General features: G+C 40.3%; 1 protein-coding gene across 1 annotated transcript in view; it reads right to left on the bottom strand.

Moving 5' to 3' along the window:
- Nucleotides 1-10,386: 10,386 nt before the first annotated feature.
- The window catches only part of GRXCR1 (glutaredoxin and cysteine rich domain containing 1), a 64,151-nt gene continuing 54,053 nt past the window's right edge, over nucleotides 10,387-20,484 (bottom strand). Inside the window, exons 3-4 of the mRNA XM_089657305.1 lie at nucleotides 14,698-14,763; nucleotides 10,387-10,663 (exon numbers count right to left, since the gene is read on the bottom strand). Of these exons, the coding sequence (XP_089513431.1) occupies nucleotides 10,484-10,663; nucleotides 14,698-14,763 (246 nt within the window). The 3' untranslated portion in view covers nucleotides 10,387-10,483. The remainder of the gene's footprint in view (nucleotides 10,664-14,697; nucleotides 14,764-20,484) is intronic.

Raw genomic sequence — 20,484 nt, 5'->3', positions numbered from 1 at the left:
TGCAATGCATCACATGCAAAAAGAAAGGCAATAAATTCTAATGGGCCCTCCAATGGGATTGTTAATAGGAATGGCTGATAGAATATCAGGCAACGTGATCACAAATGTGGAAACATATAGGGGTTTATTTACTAAAGCTGGAGAGTCCAAAATCAGACTCCCTTCTGCATAGAAACCAATCAGCTTCCAGGTTTCATTGCCAAAGCTTCATTGAACAAGCTGAGGTTAGAAGCTGATTGGTTTCTATGCAGAAGGGAGTCTGATTTTGGACTCTCCAGCTTTAGTAAATAAACCCCATAGAGTCTTACTAGGTAAAAGCAATGTCCCAGTGTAACAAGAGATAGTCGCCAGCACAAATGTAGACAGTATCCCCAGAAAAAGGCGGTCACAGATGAGCAGTCACAGACAAGAGATGGGGACAGCACCAATGGTCTCCCAAACAATACACCTTGCCCAGCAGTAACCGGCTTAAATAAGATGGCATCTGGTGCCAGCTTGTGCTCAGTCCACACAAAGGACCGCGCATGTCCGGCCACGACTGTCATGGTGACCCCCATGGCTCACGTGTCTGCGGCGCCAGCCCATCACTCAAGATGGGATGATGTCACGCGCAAACATACCCACTGTCGCACATGGTAATGACAGCCCGGCTAGCACTGGGAAGTGGAGAACAGGGGCAGACCCATCCAGCGGAGACAGCCACCACTCCACTTCATAAATTGCAATAGAATTCCAGCCACGAAAAATCATAGGTTGCCCGTGTGTACCAGGTGGAGACAGGTGAGACCCCAAGGGAGAGGTATGCTGGTGGCACCTAGTGGTGGAATGGAAGACAGCAGGAGAAACAATAACTATTAAGAACACACATATAAAGATTCATAGTCATAATGTGCCACCTACAAATGCAAGCTTACACCACTGGCAAGGATCATTCAAATGGGCTTACTAGATGGCTAGGCCCTCAAACATATATATGAGAGAAAAAAAGAAAAAAAAGGGACAGAAACAGGAGAGTCAAAACAAGGAACCTCAAGCATTGTCCTTGACATATTAGCATTCCAAAGATATATTAAAGATAGAAACGAAAGAGGGGGCACCCTAGGGAACGGGACATATAAAATTAATCAATTTTGAACAACTTTTCCCATCCTCCTGATGCGAATCCATCCAAAAATGGTTTAAAGCTAACAGTGTTGTTGAGCCCAGGGGGAGCGGTGGCTTGGAGGGAAACGGTCCACCTAGTTTCATACCAGAGCAAAATTTTGTTCCAGTCCTCTCCTCTTCCACTTAGATGGACTCAGTCAAGAATAAGGAAATGGATTTTGGGGAATCTGCCTCCATGAATATGCCTTACATGTCAACCCAAAAGTAAATCAGGGTTGGCAGATCTCATACTTGCAATATAACGGTACGCTCATCTCCAGAATTCAAGTTTGAGCGTAAAAGCCCCCACATTCACACATGAGTAAATAGATTCCTTCTAAAATCTTACAATTTTCAAAATATTTGGGTCTATAAGGGTCACTATTTGGTAAGACAACATTTTTGCTGGTGTTTACGTATTGGCAATATGAGCATCCCTCACATTTAAAGGTACCTATATTTTTACTGTACATGTATCTTTCCTAAAACTGCCCACAAATTCGCTGTATACCAAATGGTCCCTTATAGATTTACCTCAGTGGTAAGTAATCATGGGGGTCTTCAAAATGTGGTGGCTCAAGGCAGGATCTAATTATAGAAGATGCCAATATCTTTGCAAGATCTTTCTGATGCTGTAATGTTGTCTTGTATATCGGGTAATTATCCCAATTCCCCTCATTTTATCTGTTTTTTTTTAGTAAACAAAAGGATTTCTGTCTAGTGCATTTAAATGCCTTATTGAGGCACTTGGGTGTGTACACCATTTGGAGTAATCTTTTTATAAGTTTTTCTGCTTCTTTTAGTAAATTGTCCTTGTCTGAGCAATTATGTCTAATTTGGAGATATTTGAATGGAAGCGACTAAAGATCGCGGGTGTGAGCTAATGTATGTGCATGTAAGATGTGTTGCCTGCAGTGGGTTTATGATAGAGCCCACTTGAGAGCTTACCAGTGGATTCTTTTTTGATGGCTACATCAAGGAAAGTAATAGAACAATATGACATAGTGAACCGTAGATTAAAGTTATTGTTGTTCATGGTCTGAATACAGTGATTAAGTAAGTTTAGTGGTCCATCTCAGATGATCACTAGACATGTGCACACCAGTAAATTTCATTTCAGGTGCATTTGTTATGTTGATAATTTTGTTTATTTGTTTTGATTATGCTGTTCCAGTTTGTTTTCGGGATTTGTTTTGTTTCTTTGAGATTCGTTTTGTATATTATTATGTAGATTTGAATAATTTTTTAATGCACCCAGTGTAACTTCGGACAGATCTGAATTCATTGTGAATAGCTGTGGTTGTGGTTAAGGAGTGGGTGGTTACTGCATCCTTAACAACCATGACTCATCCACTGTCAGTGGGATTCCCTACTGACAGCAGAATGTAAACAAAAAAAAGTGCTGGTTATCCCGACCGCCCTATAGCAGAAATACTGCTACAGGGCAGCACGTGTGCGCAAAATCACGTATAGAAATGTGATTTCGCATTTCTGGGTAGGGGGCGTGCACAGAGGCGCACACGTGTCCTACCTGCGCACCATTCGCGGCCGTGGCTGTCAATCACTGGGTACCGGCTGGTGATTACTCACTGGCGCCCAGTGATTTATGAGGATCTCCGACAAGGAGATCAAAACAGTTCTCCCTGTTGGCTTGTGCACACTGCTCTCGATGGCTTTGCACAGCATAGCCATGCAAAGCAGTGTGATTACAGTGAAGCACATGGACAAAGTGTAAAACAGCACACAGTTAACCCTTTGATCACCCCACATGTTAACCCCTTCCTGCCCAGTGCCATTAGTACAGTGTCAGTGATTTTTTTTTAGCACTGATCACTGTATTGGTGTCTCTGGGGATGTCAGTGACACTAAGTCAGTACCTCCCACTGTCAGAATACCCACAGTCCAGCTATAAGTAGCTGATCATCACCATTACTAGTAAAAATATATTTTTTAAAAAGCCCAGTATATATACCACCATTTGTAAATGCTATAACTTTCACGTAAACCAATTAATTTACACGTATTGGGATTTTTTTAAGCAAAGATATGTATCAGAATACATGTTGGCATACATTTATGATGAAATTTGATTTTTTTTTACATTTTTTTACTGCACATGTTTAATAGCAAAAAGTCAAAAAGATTGTTTGTTTTTTTTCTCAAAATTGTCGATCTTTTTATTGTTATAGCGCAAAAATAAAAGCCATACAGGTGATCAAATACCACCAAAAGAAAGCTCAATTCATGGGGAAAAAAGGACGTAAATATCATTTGGGTGCAGCATTGCATGACCATGCAATTGTCAGTTAAAGTAACACAGCGCCATAACGCAAAAAATGGCCTGGTCAGGAAGGGGGGTAAATCCTCAAGACGGCAAGTGTTTTTTTTTTTAAAGAAAATAGCATGCCCCCCCAATCCTTACCAGACCCTTTGGGTCTGGTATGGATTTTGAGGGTAGCTCCATGCCAAAATTTAAAAAGAAATGGCATAGGGTCCCCTCCAAAATCCATACCAGACCCCTAGGTCTGGTATAGATTTCAAGGTGAACCCCAAGCCAATTTTGTTTTTTAAATGGCGTGGGGACCCCCAGAATCCATACAAGATCCTTATCCAAGCATGCAGCCTGGGAGGCCAGGGGAGGGGGGGGGGTGAGCAAGCACCCTCCCTCCTGAACAATAACAGGCTACATACCCTTAATGTGAAGGGTGCTTTGGGGGAATGATGTCACCAGGTGACCTCACTCCCGTGCTGTTCTTCGGTGAGGGTCACTGGATGAGACACGTCGTGTCCAGAGTGCAGCATTTTTTTTTGTGCATGTCGGCATTCAGCAGTGACCTTGGATCTACTTCAGGGGACATTTTGGGGGGGTTTGAATAAAGGGCTTGTCAAAACCTCTCTCTATGTTTTTTTTTACTTTGCACATTTTTTTTTGGTGAATAAGTGTATGTACTGTATTCTGATAAGCCCTGTACCCACAGACCCCCACAACCACTGCCCAGTGTAGACAGGAAGAGGCTCTTGTCCCCATCAAAATGCAGATAAGGTGCTTTGGAGGGGAGTCCCCCTCCCCCAAAGCACCCCCTTATGTTGAGGAAATTAGGCCTGGTATGGTTCAGGAGTGGGGTGCGCTTGTTTGTCTCCCCCTTTCCTGGCCTGCTGCGCTGCATGCTTGTATAAACCTGTAGTATAGATTCTGAGAAGACTCTATGTCTTTTTTTATTATTTTGTCATGGGGTTCCCCTCAAAATCCATACCAGGCCAGGAATGCCTGGTATGGATTGGGGGGGGGGGGCTCTCACACTGTTTTTTTTTTTTTTGTTTAACCAGAATTTTTTTTTTTTTTTTACATTCTGCTGAGCTATCAAGCCATAGCCATCAAGCATGCTTCTTTGGATAGACCTGGTATATTGCCCCACCTGGTATATTGTCTTTCACATCTCAATCCTGATTTTTATCAGGTCATCAACACTTTCTCACACAAATTCCTTGTGGTCATCGTTTTGCACTCATAATAGCACAGCCCTATCAGTATCAACCAGCAGGTAATCTTGTTGAGGGTGCATTTGGGCTGGGCCCCTTCGGGAGGCCTTTGGGTGGCATTTTTCATCCACTGGTCTCAGTTTTTTCTTTATTAATTGTTGTTTCATCTGAGATATATGAGAAATACGTGGCTGTGTTCACAATACATTTTGTTTTTAATATTTCCTGGCAGTTTTTACCTCACATGGAATCGTACGTCATGCCTTCTTGAGCATTTCTGAAGAAGAGATTTTTGTTGAACTCGAAACGTGTCAAGTGCGAACCATGCATGATCCATGATTAGATTTGCAATACCATCTATGATGACACCGCTGCACTATGTATTGTAGCTTTATATTTATTTTTTAAGATTGTAAAAATAAAATTTGATACTGTTTTTATAAAAAAATTTCTTTTGAATTGTTGAAATTTATCATAAAAGTAAATTGTGCCGTTAAAGTCCCACCAAAAAAGAGGACTTTTCCCCCCCTGGGATTCTGATAAGGGGGACCCTTGGAGGAGCCTTGGAAGAGTTCTAGCACTGACATATGCAGGAGATTGGGGGGCATCGAAGGAGTGATGCTTGGCAGAGAGCAGAGGTGAAGTGGGAACAGCTGTGAGGGCTGAGTGGTGCTTGGAGGTGTACTGTGACTGTCTCTTTGTTGGATTTTGCTTTGACTGTGTCTTTGTTGGATTGGGCTATGTCTTTGCTATATGAGGATGTCTCTTTGCTGAATATATGAGGATGTCTCTTTGTTGGATCTGGCTGTGACTGTCTCTTTCTTGGATTTTGCTGTCTCTTTATTGGATTGGGCTGTCTCTTTGCTGGATGGGGAAGTCTCTTTACTAGATTGGGCCATCTCTGCTGGATTGGCCCATCTCTTTGCTGGATTGGACTGTGTCTCTTTGCTGGATTGGGGATGTCTCTTTGCTGAATATATGGGAATATCTCTGCTGTAATGGATCATCTCTTTGCTGAATATATGGGGATGTCTCTTTGCTGAACATATGGCAATATTTCTTTGCTGGATTGGACTGTATCTTTGCTGAATACATGGGGGTATATCATGCTGCATTGGGATATCTCTTGGCTGAATATATGGGAATGTCTCTTTGCTGAATATATGGGGATGTATCTTTGCTGGATTGGACTGTCTGCTGAATATATGGGGATGTCTCTTTGGTGGATCAGGCTGTCTTTTTTCTGAATATATGGGGATGTCTCTTTGCTGAACATATGGCGATATTTCTTTGCTGGATTGGACTGTATCTTTGCTGAATACATGGGGGTATATCATGCTGCATTGGGATATCTCTTGGCTGAATATATGGGAATGTCTCTTTGCTGAATATATGGGGATGTATCTTTGCTGGATTGGACTGTCTGCTGAATATATGGGGATGTCTCTTTGGTGGATCAGGCTGTCTTTTTTCTGAATATATGGGGATGTCTCTTTGCTGAATATCTGAGAAAGTCTCTTTGCTGAATATATGGAGATGTCTTTTTGCTGGATTTTGATGTCTCTTTGCTATATGGGGATGTATCTTTGCTGAATTGGTCTGTCTCTTTGCTATATGGGGAGGTCTCTTTCCTGAATTGGGATGTCTCTGTTGGATTGGGCCCTCTCTTTGCTAGATTTGACTGTCTCTTTGCTGAAAATATGGTGATATATTTGCTGGAATAGGCTGTCTCTTTGCTGACTATACTGTATAAGGATGTCTCTTTGCTGGATTGGGATATCTATTTGCTGAATATATGAGGATCTTTCTTTTTTTAATATATAGGGATGTCTCTTTCCTGAAATGGGCCGTCTCTTTGCTGACTATATAAGGATGTCTCTTTGCTGGATTGGGATATCTCTTTGCTGAATATATGGCGATGTCTCTTTATTGAATATATAGGGATGTCTCTTTGCTGGATTGGGTTATCTCTTTGCTGATAATATGGGGATGTCTCTTTGCATAATAAATGAGGATGTCTCTTTGCTGGATTGGATTGTCTCTTTGTTAAATCTATGGGGATGTCTCTTTGCTGGATTAGGATGTCTCTTCCCTGAATATATGGGGATATCTCTTTTCTGGATTGGACTGCCTCTTTGTTGAATATATGGGGATGTCTCTTTGCTGGATTGGGTTATTTCTTTGCTGAATATACGGGGATGTCTCTTTGTGGAATACATGAGGATGTCTCTTTGCTGGATTGGACTGTCACTTTGCTGAATATATGGGGATGTATCTTTGCTGGATTATGATGTCTCTCCGCTGAATATATGGGGATGTCTCTTTGCTGGACTGATGTCTCTTTGCTGAATATATTGGGATGTTTATTTTCTGTATAATTTCTGTGTTTGCAGATGGCACCAAGCTATGAAGCTATAATGTCCTTACATGATGTCTCCAACTTACAAGCAAGCCTTAATGCATTATTTGGGCAGCTATGTGGCAAATAAGAGCTAGTGTTGATAAATGTAGAGGTGCGCAGTTGGAGGTTAAACCCTGCATGCATTATACATTCTAGAGGAAAACAACTGGTTGAGTCAATAGTTGAGAAGGATCTGGGTGTTCTGGTGGATCATAGACTTAATAATAACATGCAACGTCAACATACAATTTCCAAATCTAGCAAAATACTTCATAATTAAAGATGTATAGACTACAGAGGCAGATAGACATAATCTGCCTCTGTACAAATCATTAGTAATACCTTGTCTGGAATATGCAGTTCAGTTTTTGGCACCAGTTCACAAAAAGGAAATTGGGGAACTGGAAAAAGTACAGAGAAGGGCAACCAAACTGATAAGAGACTTGGAGGAGCTCAGTTATGGGGAAAGATTAAAGAATAAAAAAGTGTTGATTAAGGGGGAATATAATCATCACAAATACATAAATGGTTCATATAGTGAACAAATAATCACTTTAAGGTCATTACAATAAACAAGGGGGATCTCTTTATGTCTGTAGGAAAAGAGATTTAAAGGATAAGTTCACCTTTGGGAAGATGTTACATGTTCTACCCGTTTTTACCTTTTTTACCTGCAAACAAATGTGCATTTATTATTTTGAAAGGCTGTAAAAATGTGTAAAATACTATCTCAAGAAGTCGATTTGGTCAGCTATGGAAATAATTTTTAAAAAAGAGCTGGGTGCATTCCTAAATGCACAAAATATAACTGGATACTAACATTTATATGTAATAACATCAGAGATTGATCCAAGAAATATCTGATTGCCATCAGGGGATCAGGAAGGAAACTTTTCCCCAATTGGAACTTGCTTGTGGAGTTTTTGCCTTCCTCTGGATCAACTGTGGGATTAAGGTTCTTTATATGGAGGCTTTCTATTTTCTTTTTCTTTTTTCCATTGGTTGAACTAAATGGACTTGTGTCTTTTTTCAACCTGACTATGTAGCTATGTGACCTTGCCTGTTCTGAAACAGGCACAGTTCTATTGTCTACAATAAACAGAAATTAAAATATAAACGTTTATTATGTTTATTTACATTTATCATGAGTTACATAAATGTTTATTGTGGAAATAACTATTATATTAGTTAAAATTAAATAGGAAAAACATGTCAACAATTCTCTATTGGCTTGAGTCCCTGTCACGTATTTATCTGCAGTACACTCAACATCCCCCTTTCCAGCCCCTTGTTTTACTTTGTGTACAGTGTCATATACTGACAAGATATTGAGAGAGTGACTGAGGGCAAGGAGACTGACAAGTAATGACACAACTGGACCTACAGTGTATCACAGGGCACCGATGACTAGATAGCATTCTCAGAGGGCATCCTAACATAATATTCATGGTTTGATTTTACATTTTGGTTTATTTTTGCCTTGCCTGTAAACTTCTGTGTAAATCTTGCAGTGGAGGTGAATGGATCGCTCTAATAAAATGCTTTCATCTTCTCATTTAGGCTGCATGCACACTGGCTTAAAAAAAACTCTGCTTTTAAAGGTTTTTAGCTTTTTGCCAGTAGATGCAACTAATGTTATCTTATGTGTCCATGCACATTAGGTAGTCCAGAGGCATATTTTAAGCTCAGCATTTAGAGGCAGAAAAAAAAAATCTTTCTGTTTTGCATTTTTAGAGCATTTTTCTGGCAGAAAAAATATTAAATGCTCTCAAATGCTAGTACAAAAATGCTCAAAATTAGTATTTTTTCTGCCAAGAGCACTGGCATTTTTTTTAAGCCATTGTACATGGAGTCTTCTAGCTTGGCTTTTTCTGGTGGACTGTACAGTTCAATAGCCACTTGCCAACCAGTCACGTACCTGGCACGTCACTGGAGGTCAAGTGGTTGTACCAGGATAATGCTTGCAGCTGTAGATATCATCCCAGCACCATTTTTTAGAGCCATCAGCTTTCTTGTAAAAGCAATTAGAGCGGCTAAGTAGCCGCTCAATTACTATTAAAGCAGCGGGAGGGGACATCCCCCCCTCTTCGCCACCTTCCGCGACTTTAACAGGATCTCTTTAATGAGAGTCGTAATTGAACTACTGCCGGCTGGTCACAAACAACAAAAACCAGATCAGCTTTGTTTTGCTCCATTTAATAGTAACCTGGAAGTGATGATCGAGCATCACTTCCGGTTTGCTTGGAAATATACGGCACCATTTAAAAAAAAAAATAAGCATTTAATCATACAGATCTTGGTGTGATTGAATGTTTTTAAGGGCAGAGGAGGGATTTGGGGTCTTACTGACCCCAGGTCTCTCCATAAAGAGTACCTGTCACAGACCTACAGTACTGCTGTTACAAGGGATGTTTACATTCTTTGTGACAGCAATAATTTTTTTGAAATTTTTTTTAAGGCAACAGTGTAAAAAAAAAATTATCCATCTCCCCGTGTTTGCGAGCAAAGGCGAAAATACACGTTGGTCCCACATGCATGCAAACAGAGATCATCCCATATATGTTAGGTATTACCGTGAACATCAGAATATCAGATCATGGGCAGTAATCCTAGCACCAGACCTCCTCTGTAAATCTAAATTGGTAATCTGTAAAATCTTTTAAAGCATCGCCTATGGATAGTAAAATTTACATCTTTTGTTGCAGTTGCATGGGCGTGCGCAACTTTAACGTGTGACAAGTTTGGTATCTATTTACTAGGCATAACACCATCTTTTATATGTTACAAAAAGCTGGGTTATGTATTGGTTTTTTTTTACATTAAAATTTTAAAAAAGTGTTTCCCAAAAAATTGCATGTGAAAAACCGCTGTGAATATTCCATGTGTCATAAAAAAAAATGCAAAACCCTCCAATTCATTCTCTGGGGCCTCTGCTTTAAAAAATATATAATATTTGGGGGTTGTAAGAAATTTTATAGCAGAAAAACTGATTGTTACATGTAAACAGAAACTGCCAGAAAAGGCATGGTGGATAGTATTTCTGCACATACTGCAATGGTTCATTGATTTTTTTTGTCTTCTCAGTAATCATGGTAATTCAGTTGGTAAAAAGGGGTGGAGTCTTTAGATAAGGTTTCAGCTTTCATTTATGCCTAGGAAAGCTTGAACGTTACATAGCCTACTTCTCAGAATATAAGCTTTCTTTTATTCAGTATGAACACGTATTGTGACGGTTTACTGCCTGCAACACGGAATGTAGGCATCAATATAGCTAATATGAATTGTGTTTTACCTTTCTATTAGCCAGCACTGCATCTTACAATAAAAACATTTTAATAAACTAAAATCAAAAGAGGTCAAGGTATGTAGAAATTCACTTTATTGATGCAAATGTCACCTTAAAAAATGTGCAAGAAATGATCAATTGCAAAACGAGGCTACAAAGAAGCTTTGCTTGTCTTATACAGTACACCTTTTACAGCGCTGTAGGCCATTCTCATTGCAGGCCGTACACTTTAAAGCTTTAAAAGAGTCCGTGAAGCAGTTCCGGAACACTGACATCTTGCTTCCATGGCACACTAGACAAGGGACAAAGCCAAAACCCCCACAGGAGGCACATGCATGGGGGTGCTGAACTCTCTGCAAGAAAAACAAGAAAACTCATTATTAGATTATGCTGTCGGGCTAGCTATACGAGCATTTTTAATGGGGCGACCCTCCATTTTAAGTCAGATAGGGATATTAAGGATACTAAATGCAAAATGTGCTTATATGAGAGCTACATCACCTCTTATTGGTTCCCATATGACTTCTTTCCTATCCCCCCCCCAACCACAACACACACTCACACACACTATGGATATTCCTATTTCCTTTATTTGGACATCCTTATCGGCCAAATCTGCTATGGATTGTTCAGATTCGGTGACATGTTATCAGTGGATTGCTTGTTTTTATACAGTGCACAACTTGCAAATTATCAGCTACATTGATGACTCTAAACTGTGTTACTGAGCAACCACAAATTGCAACTACCCTCCTGAGTCTGTCTGCAGGGCAGTATTTTCCATGTTAGCCATTTAGCCATTGCTTATCCATTCACATTTATTTCTATTTGCCATAGAGCTCACAGCCAACAGCTGGTGAGGCCCAGTGAGCAGGACAGTAGCCAAATCTTGAGCCCCAGTACAGTTCAATTGAACTGATCTCAATAACTTATTTTGTAGGTCAGGTTTTATACTGTAATCTGCAGATGTTTAGGAGATCTTACTGTAAAACAGCTGCATATTTCCCTTCTGAAGTACTGTTTGTTCTTGAAGGCAATTCATGGACCAGCAAAATTGCTCATGTGGCATATATCCAATTGTTAACGTTAACGTCTTCACAATTGTGCATGTGCCTCCATCATTGCTAACGATTCTCTGAAGAGCAACTAGAACAAACAATAATGCAGGACAGCAAGCCATTATGTCAACTTGTTGTACCAGAAGTGTTACGTAACCTGAAATCAACATGCCATGGATAACAAGCCATCAGATGACATGGATAATTCATAACCGTAAATAACATAATGTGTGAATGTTTATCTGAACTGAACACTACAAATACTTTATGGATGACTATAAAGCTTTAACCAGTGGAGTAATAAATTTTGATTGCTGCTTTTCACAATGATCAGTAAACAAAACTAGAAAAGGAAAAGCTATAAACTTCTCAAAGCTAATTTGCTTTGTATGTGTATGGTGTCAAAAGATGCATGATCTTTTCCATAAAATAGGACCTGAACATGATTTAAATGATTTCTTAGCCCTGTCCCCTCCCCTAAACAGTGTGCTATACCATGGAATAATCAACATAGCACCCAAAGTTACATTATCTACCATATCACCACTAAGTCATTCTATCTTATTTTCATGTACTGTGCCATCACTATGATTATCTACGCTACTGAATCCAACATTCTTAAACGTACCAGCCACTGTGCTCACACTACATTACATGGCCAGTTGTACCCTGTTTTATTTAAGTATCCACTAAAGTATACCCCCCAACAGATTTGTCAAAAAATATAATTGCTGAACATCAGGCAAACAACACCTCCAATGTTTACCCTGACAGTCATTGCTATGTGTCAGAACAGTATCACTATTCCTGGGTCTTTGTACTTATAGTCAGTAAAAGCTTATTGGAGATGTACTGTCAACACTGAACCAGAGGGGGCATTAAAAAAAAGACTGGATGTAATAGAGAAAATAATGGAAATAACAAAAGCTTAGTCATCCTAAAGCCAAAAGTTCAGTTTTCAGTAGATGCTTGTAAATTCCCATCAGCTGAATTGAAACCTCAAGTGAAGATGTCTTCCATCCAAGCTATGAAATATAGATACTGAAGGACAGAAGATAGTTTGAGTGGAAGAGATCATTAATTTATATTTTAATTCAATTCACAGGAAGTTCTAAGCATCTACCAAAAACTGAGCTGTTGGCTTTCAGATGATTAAACTTAGGCTTGTGGTATTTCCACTGTTTTTTCTATTATATCCAATCTTTTGTAACAGTTAAATCATCCTACAGCCAACCATTCAGTTTTTAAATTTTGGATCTTTAATCCAAAGTATTTTCTGTAAACTAATACAATTACTATAATTAGTTAATAAAATTCCCCTGCTCCCCATGTAAAAAAGATTAAGAGAAGAAGTTTGAAATAAGAGAGGACATTTGAAAATAAAAGAGATTAAGATGAAAGAGAGGAAGACGAAAGAGCAGCCTAGTATGACAACAATTCATAGACACATTACATTGAGAGCTGATTCACATATATGTGGTGCGGATTGAAGCTCAGGTTCCACAGCTAATTGATACAATAGTTGCTCAGCGGTTCATGTCAGGTTTACATCAGGTTCAGGACTGGATTAGCTCAGGATTTTGTCAATAAGCTGTAATCCACACATGAACCAGACCACACTGCTCAGAAATTGTGCATGACCCTTTTTCAAACCACACTGAATCCACACCGCCAGTGCATTGGACATATAGCAATGTTATTTCACATGTCATGCAGTTTGGAAGCAATTCAAACCACATCCCATCCGCACATATGTGAACCAGCACTGAGTGAGTGTTATCACCTTAGGACAGGTGTGAGTGTGTTGCTGGCAGGATCACAAGGTGAAAATAAAAGAGAAAAGACTGATAAAAAGTAAACTATTGCAGCCACCACATGTTTACCACGTTAACCCCATGGCCATACTACACAATTGCCACACAGATGCCCTGCTTATTACTTTTTTGGAGGGGATGAACTGTCTTACTGTAGATAGTCTTTTCTGTATCACAGAAACCGATCAGGTTTAAAATCTATGAATGACATTTTGTTTTGCAGATGAAAATCTTTTCAACTGTGATTTCTACATGGTCTTGGATGTGGTGTAATGCTCACCTATTGCTATGCAGTATGGTCACAAAAAGAATTTTAGGGTTAACGGATATAATATTGTGACTGTTTCCTAAAAAAACAGGAATTACATCTCTATCATCTAGATTTATGTTTTTATAAATGAAAAATTAGAAAAAAAATAAACCCATCAAAATGATAAAAAAAATCTTTATTCACATTTCAGTGGAATGAGGGAATTTTAGACATAAAATCTTAAAATTCTGGCAGGCAAAGGAGAAGAGGAGTGCTCATGTTTCATATGATCTGCTTGCTCTGCTGACCACCTCATGAAATTCTGAAACCTGTATTTGGAAGTAACTTGTCTGACTGTAGCCACCTTGCTCTGAGCAGAGGTGGGTGGACAATTGTAGTTCTGCCAGGTGGTATTCTGCCTAAGCTATTTTGTTGCATCTCACTTGATTTTCCCTTAAACTCAATGTTGCTGATATTCCAGACTGCTGTCAGTATGTTTCACTGAGACCTTTCAAAATATATAGGAGAACTGCAGCAATGTTTGGTCATGAATATCTTTGTCCCCCTGACCAACCACTAGAAAGTGTTTTTGCCAGGGGTGCATGCTGGGGAGGGCATACATATTTAGGGGTTAGCTGAGTGAGAGGTTGTTTTCTCCCCAAGCTTTGGCCTGGGGATGTATATGCAATGGGATATGCTGGCTAGGCCAGAAGTCTGTCCTGCCTGGTTAAGGGGGACACAGCACCCAAGGTGAAGAGCCAGAAGATATCCTGCTATAGGGGAACAAGTCGGACCATCAAGTGAACATAGTACTCCCTTGGAGAAGCATGGAGGCACCTAATGCCTAGTTGTGAAGTTCTAAATACAGTGCTGCTAATGTTTGCCATATGGCCCTTTTTTGCATTACAGTGTGGTCCCTTTTTCTTTTTATGCATGTGACAGCAAGAGTGGGATCAGATTCTAGAAATGCTGCCGAAGGTATCTGGAGCCCTAAGCCTCTCTCCATGTGAATCAAGAGAGAATTCTATCAGAAAAGTGACCGATGCCCAATTATTATTTAACTCCTCCAATTCAGCCATAGATTCACTTTGGGGGATTTGTAGCTTACCTTAGTGCTGAGGGTTCTCTTTCCCACTGGGAGTATGGGGGGGGGGGGTGGCTACATATCTAAATCTACATCAAATCAGTACATGTGTATTTCCTTCACATACATTAGTTTTCATGCAACAATCAATACAAAGATTTTTTTTGGAAGGATCATTCACCTCAATCTTCATTAGGAGATCTTGAAGTTCTCCAGATTCATTCATTGACAGTATTTTTTCAGCACCCTGTAATGGAATATAATCGTAAAATCAAACATTTTTGTATGCTTGTCAAAATATGTTAGCATGTGCAATTTTTGGTCATCACAGTATGTATGGTCGAATATTGACTTGTACGTTACAAAAAGTTCACATGTTCAAAGAGTAATCCTAGCTTAAATATGTTTTTAAACAATTTAAAAGTGCTCATCTCTCTTTAGGTCTGTTGGGGGAAGGGATGGAGAGTAAATGTAGAAATTCCCATCCTTCTTAGAAGCCTTTTTATATGCAGAGGTTAAACTTTTTAAGAATGCACCCACTTGTCATTTACAATTACCTGAAAGTAAACATTTCTTTCCTATGTGTTGTTTTACTGTGGTTTCCTTCATTTTCAATGTGAGTGGGCAAGTGAAACAATTATAGCAGAAAAGACTATGGCTTGCCTGTTTTCTCTTTGACCTCTACTGTACCTAATGAGGAAGATACCATAGAAGCCACAGTGGGTACAATTGTTGGATGTAACATTGGTCTGGAGTTTTAACTCCTTATGATATTGATTAAGTGATGTATGACCTCTTAATTGAATAGTTTGAGGGCTATATTTTCATTTCACATTAAGTTATTTTTTATTATTGCTGCATCATATTTGGTTGTTTCATTTGTTAGAGGTGTGAAACCATTTTTGGGTGCTGGCAGGCTAATTATTTTCTGTATGGGGTAGACAAAATCAAGCACGCAGTAATTTTGGTATATCTGAACATTACACAAAAATAACTATATGGACCATCTATATATTTATGCAAGGTGTCATATCCCACCCAATCACCTTAGCTCAATGGAAAATATATGCACATCATAGCTAAGGTCCTCCATACACTTTACTAATTTAGCTGCCCTTCTTTGTACTCCCGTTCCAGAATTGAAATGCATTTTCAGGATGAGATCTCCAAAAAGTTTATATAATTTTTTTTATACAAGAAAGTATCTTGCTCACTCTAGAAGCTGCAGATTGGCATTGCATGGATATTATTGTAATTCCACTAAATTATATGATGAATCCCACACAATCACCTTTGCTCCATGGAAAATAAATATTTGTATCATAGCTAAGGTCCTCCATATCCCTTACTAATTTAGCTGCCCTTCTTTGCACTCCCTCCTTTCCAGGACTGAAATACATTTTCAGGATGAGATCTCATAAAGTCTATATAATTTTTTTAATAGAAGAAAGTATCTTGCTTACCATGCAGGTTGGCATTGCATGGATATTATTGTAATTCTTCGAGATTATATGATGCATACATATTTTTCTTTTAGCCACCAAATTACATCGTTTTACATCTATCAACCCCTATCACACCTAATAAACCTCATGAGCTATGTAGTTGCACAACCAAACAGTGAATTCAGGTCACCTTGTAAGCCAAAATCTTGTAGAGGATTTATTTTACTACATGGTTTTGTGTCGTCTGCAAACACAGAAAATGTACTCTTTCTCCCAAACTCTTGATGAAACCATGCCTGAAGTAACAAGCTAGTGTTATTGAAAGTGTGCACCGCAAAATGTATTGCATACATTATTATGCTTCTACTACTACTACCCATTACTAACAGTGTACAACACTTTACTGCTCCAAAACCCAGTATCCTTTATCAACAAGTAAAAGTAATGATCCCTTGGGGCACACCACTAACAACTTTAGATAATTTAGGGTATGAATAATTAATCAATAGTGCCTGAGTGCAGTCTGTAAAAGTACATTACATCTAAATCCCTAAAGCAACCATACCTTTAGAGGGGCACTGCCATTGCTTACTTTTCCCACTGCCCCCACTGCCAGAACACTGCTCCATTGAAAACAAATTTTATTGGAAAGTATACTTCAAGGCATGTTGATCTTCTGTGTTTCCCTCTGCACTCAGTGGTTGCTCCTGTTCACCTCTACTTCACTACTCAATCTTGTAATGGGTGAGTCAGCAAGTGGAATTAGTGAGAGCTTCGGAGGACACAGGAGATCAACACTTCTGGAAGTACTGGTTTCATGAACACAGCAGCATTCTGAAGGTAAGGGCAGAAGGAAAGGTTAATACTGACAGTCCTCTATGACAGGTATGGCTTTTTTTGTGGAAGTATCTATGTATAGACCAAATTTGCTAAGCCTATAGATCTTAACTTACACATTAGGTGCCTGTAGGAAACTGTATTAAATGCTTTAGTAAAGTTCATCCATAGCCACCCCTTAGTCTAAATTTTTGCTTAATTACTCATAAAAAGAAAGGAGATTTGTTTGCAACCTTGATCTTTTTTGAATCCACACTAAAGTTTGCCTATGGCATAGTTTTTTTCAGCACATACTCTAGTAGGTGGTCTTTTAGCAAACCCCTTAAAATGTTTTCACTACTACATAAGTTAAACTTACAGGCCTGTAGATACTGGGTGAAGACCTTGTTCCCTTTTAATATACAATATAGGCACCACATTGGCCTTGTACCAATCCATTGGTACCAAACCAGTCATTCTGGAGTCTATAAAATGAAAAACAATGGCTAAAATTAGAAATAATGGCTGTTACCTGTCATTATAACTTAAAAAAAATTGAATGTACTGTATTTTGAAGAGGCCTTCAGTTGCTGACTGATATTTAGTTATTTAAATTTTGTTATAAATGGTCAACATACTGTATATCAAGTTAATCTTTGTTTCCAAATCTCTTCACCTTACAGTTTTTACAGTACACACATATGGGCAAATCTGTTTAATGTCATTGTATCACGGCCAGATGAACTTCTAAAGGACATTGGGCAAAATACTGTTGCTGCTACCAGGCATTGTTGAGAAGCAAACTGCATGGATGCCTATACTCTAATCAAACATCCTCATTGCTTGTACACATGATAAGAAAATCATCCAAAAATTTCTATACGACGAACGATCGTTCAATTATCTGGTCATTAGTATAGGGCTTTCGACAGCCAATTACAACTTTTCAGATGATAAAAACTGAGGGTGCAAGCCAGAAAGTTTGGTTGTTCAATATTTTTATTGGAAAAAAATATAAGGCAGTGTACAATCAACATACAAGACAATCTGATTACATTACTAAACACTCTCATAACAAATTAAGTGCTAACAAATGTAACTATTCCAGTAGTTAGCAACATGAGATTTAATACTTGGAGCAGAATATAAGGAAACAAACATTAAAGTTTGGAGAAGGTAACCCCGTATCATAAGGAAATCTACGCCTAAGAGTTCCGAAGTTGTAACGTACCTAATGGAGGAGCCTGAAGTGCGGGGGAAGACCTGTCTTTCAGCCCCGGTTCAGGAGGCCCTGGTAAGGTGACAGGGAATGGCAGTGCAAGGGCTGGCATGAGTGCCTGATAGTCTCTCGCTGGTTGATGCTAAGGAGTAATCGGAAGAGCAGAACCCCAGGACCGGATAGGCTGGCAGATGAGCTGACACAGGATGGCAGAGGCAGCTGAAGAACAGACACACAGCAGGGTCAGACGGTCCGGGTCGACAACTAGCCAGCAGATGAGGTACAAGCGGAAGGCAGGAAGGAAGTCAGGAATCAAGCCAGGGTCAGTAAAAGCAGACAGTATATGATGGGAGAACCAGGCAGAGACGTAATCCAAAGACAGGGCAAGATTTGGTACAGGTGGCATCAGAGCAGAATCAGGGGCAGACCGGCTCAATCACAGAAGAGCACTGACGGGATGCAATAGTGCAGTTTAAATAGTCCCTGTGGCGCCAATGCGAATTCATGTTGGCACATGCGCAAGCTCCCGCTCACTCACCAGTTCACGCACATGATCGCACACTAGCAGTTCGGCCACGGGCAGAGTTCCTTACATTCATGCGCCTGCGCACATGGGGATTCCTTTCCTGGCATTGCCCACTCCTTATGGGCAGCCTCCAGATACCCAATTGAGCCTGTTTATTAGGATGCCTATGGAAAATTGATTGGATCAGTTCTTTGGCATGTATGTTAGTCTCCAGTACCCAAGACTTTTCTTCAACTCCGTACCCTTTCCATATTATCAGGAAATGTAACTGATTCCTTCTCTTCCTGCAGTCCATGATGGATTCCACTTCATATTCTTCTTCTTCATCAATATTCATAGGTTCTGGTGGACCAGTGCTGCTACCCGTAAAGGGATCTGAGATCCTGGGTATTAACAGAGACACGTGGTATACCAGAAGAATTCTGAAAGAATCAGGCAAAGACAGCTCATAAGACACATCATTTATCTTTCTCTTAAATGGAAAAGGCCCCACAAATCTAGAACCCAACTTCTTAGTGGGACAAGCCAGCTTCAGATTTGCGGTGGATAGCCAAACCTGTTCTCTGGTTTGTAGGATCAATTCACCTCTTCATATCCTGTCAAAAACTGTTTCACTGTCTTCCTGTACTTTGGCTATTGTGTCTTGTAAGAGTTTATTGTTTTGCTGAAAAAAGTTCAAAGTATTCTGGACAGCAGGTACAGAAGATTCCAGAAAGTCATTGGTTAGGAATGATGTGTGATAGCCATAGTTTGCAAAAAATGGAGATTGTTGGGTTGCAGAATGTGTAAAGTTGTTATACACAAACTCAGCCAAAGGTAAAAAGGATACCCAATCATCTTGGGAAAAGGATGTAAAACAACAAAGATATTGTCACTCCACTTCCTCAAATTAAACGTTTCCAAAACCGAGCTCCTGATTTTTCCCCCAGCCCGCGCCCCTACCCCCACCCTCTCCATCACGACCAACAACGCCACCATCAGCCCCACCCCGCAAGCCAAAGTCCTAGGTGTCACTCTAGACTCAAATCTGTCCTTTCAACCCCATGTCCAATCGCTGGCAAACTCATGCAGGCTCCACTTCCGCAACTGTCAGGGCAGGAGCTGAGGAACGGACAGGCAGGCCTACCAATGTAACGCACTGGCTGACGACAACCACGACCCACAGACCAAAGTCCCTCAGGGCGCGGAGTCTAAGTCCCAGGCTGCCCTTCACCAGGGCCCCTGATGGTGGGGATGGACTTGACGCAGCCAGGAACCAGGTCGCGGCCCCCGAGACACCTCAGCTGCGGTAATGGCCGCCGCCAATGGCGTGTAGCTGGTGGAAGAAACAAAAGAGTAGTCAGACAAGCCGGGGTCAACAACAACAGGACAAAACAGTACAGGACAGCAGACGAGAATCACAGGTCACAAGCCGGGTTCAGCAACAGAGGGTCAGATCAAAGGAGAATACAAAGAATAGTCAAGTCACAAGCCGAATCAGAATACCAGGAGAGTCACGAGAGTCAGAACAGAGTAATAGTAACACAAAGACACAAGACACAAGTGCAAAGAGCATGTGCGGGCCACAGGCTTATATGTAATCAGCCACGCCCCTCTGGGGGGTGGACCTCAGAGACCTGAAGACATAAAAAGGATTCCCATCATGCACAGCAGAATCCAAGATGGACGCCAGCACATGGAGTAACATAACCTCAGGGAAAAGGTAGGACCTTGACAGCAACATCTCCAAAATACGTACGTTCCTAACCCCAGACACTACTAAACAACTCATTCAATCCCTTATTATTTCAGGACTCGACTACTGCAACTCCCTCCTCACCGGCCTACCTTATCACAGACTATCCCTGCTTCAGTCTATCCTGAACTCAGCGGCCAGACTCATCCACCTCACCAACCACTCCGCATCTGCCACCCCCCTCTGTCATTCCCTCCATTGGCTCCCGACTGCACAACGCATTAAAT

Source organism: Staurois parvus, unplaced genomic scaffold (genome assembly GCF_062004578.1).
Source record: "Staurois parvus isolate SC_StPar_1 unplaced genomic scaffold, SC_StPar_1.0 ptg000980l, whole genome shotgun sequence".
Lineage (NCBI taxonomy): Eukaryota > Metazoa > Chordata > Amphibia > Anura > Ranidae > Staurois > Staurois parvus.
This window is presented reverse-complemented; position numbering and strand designations above follow the sequence as displayed.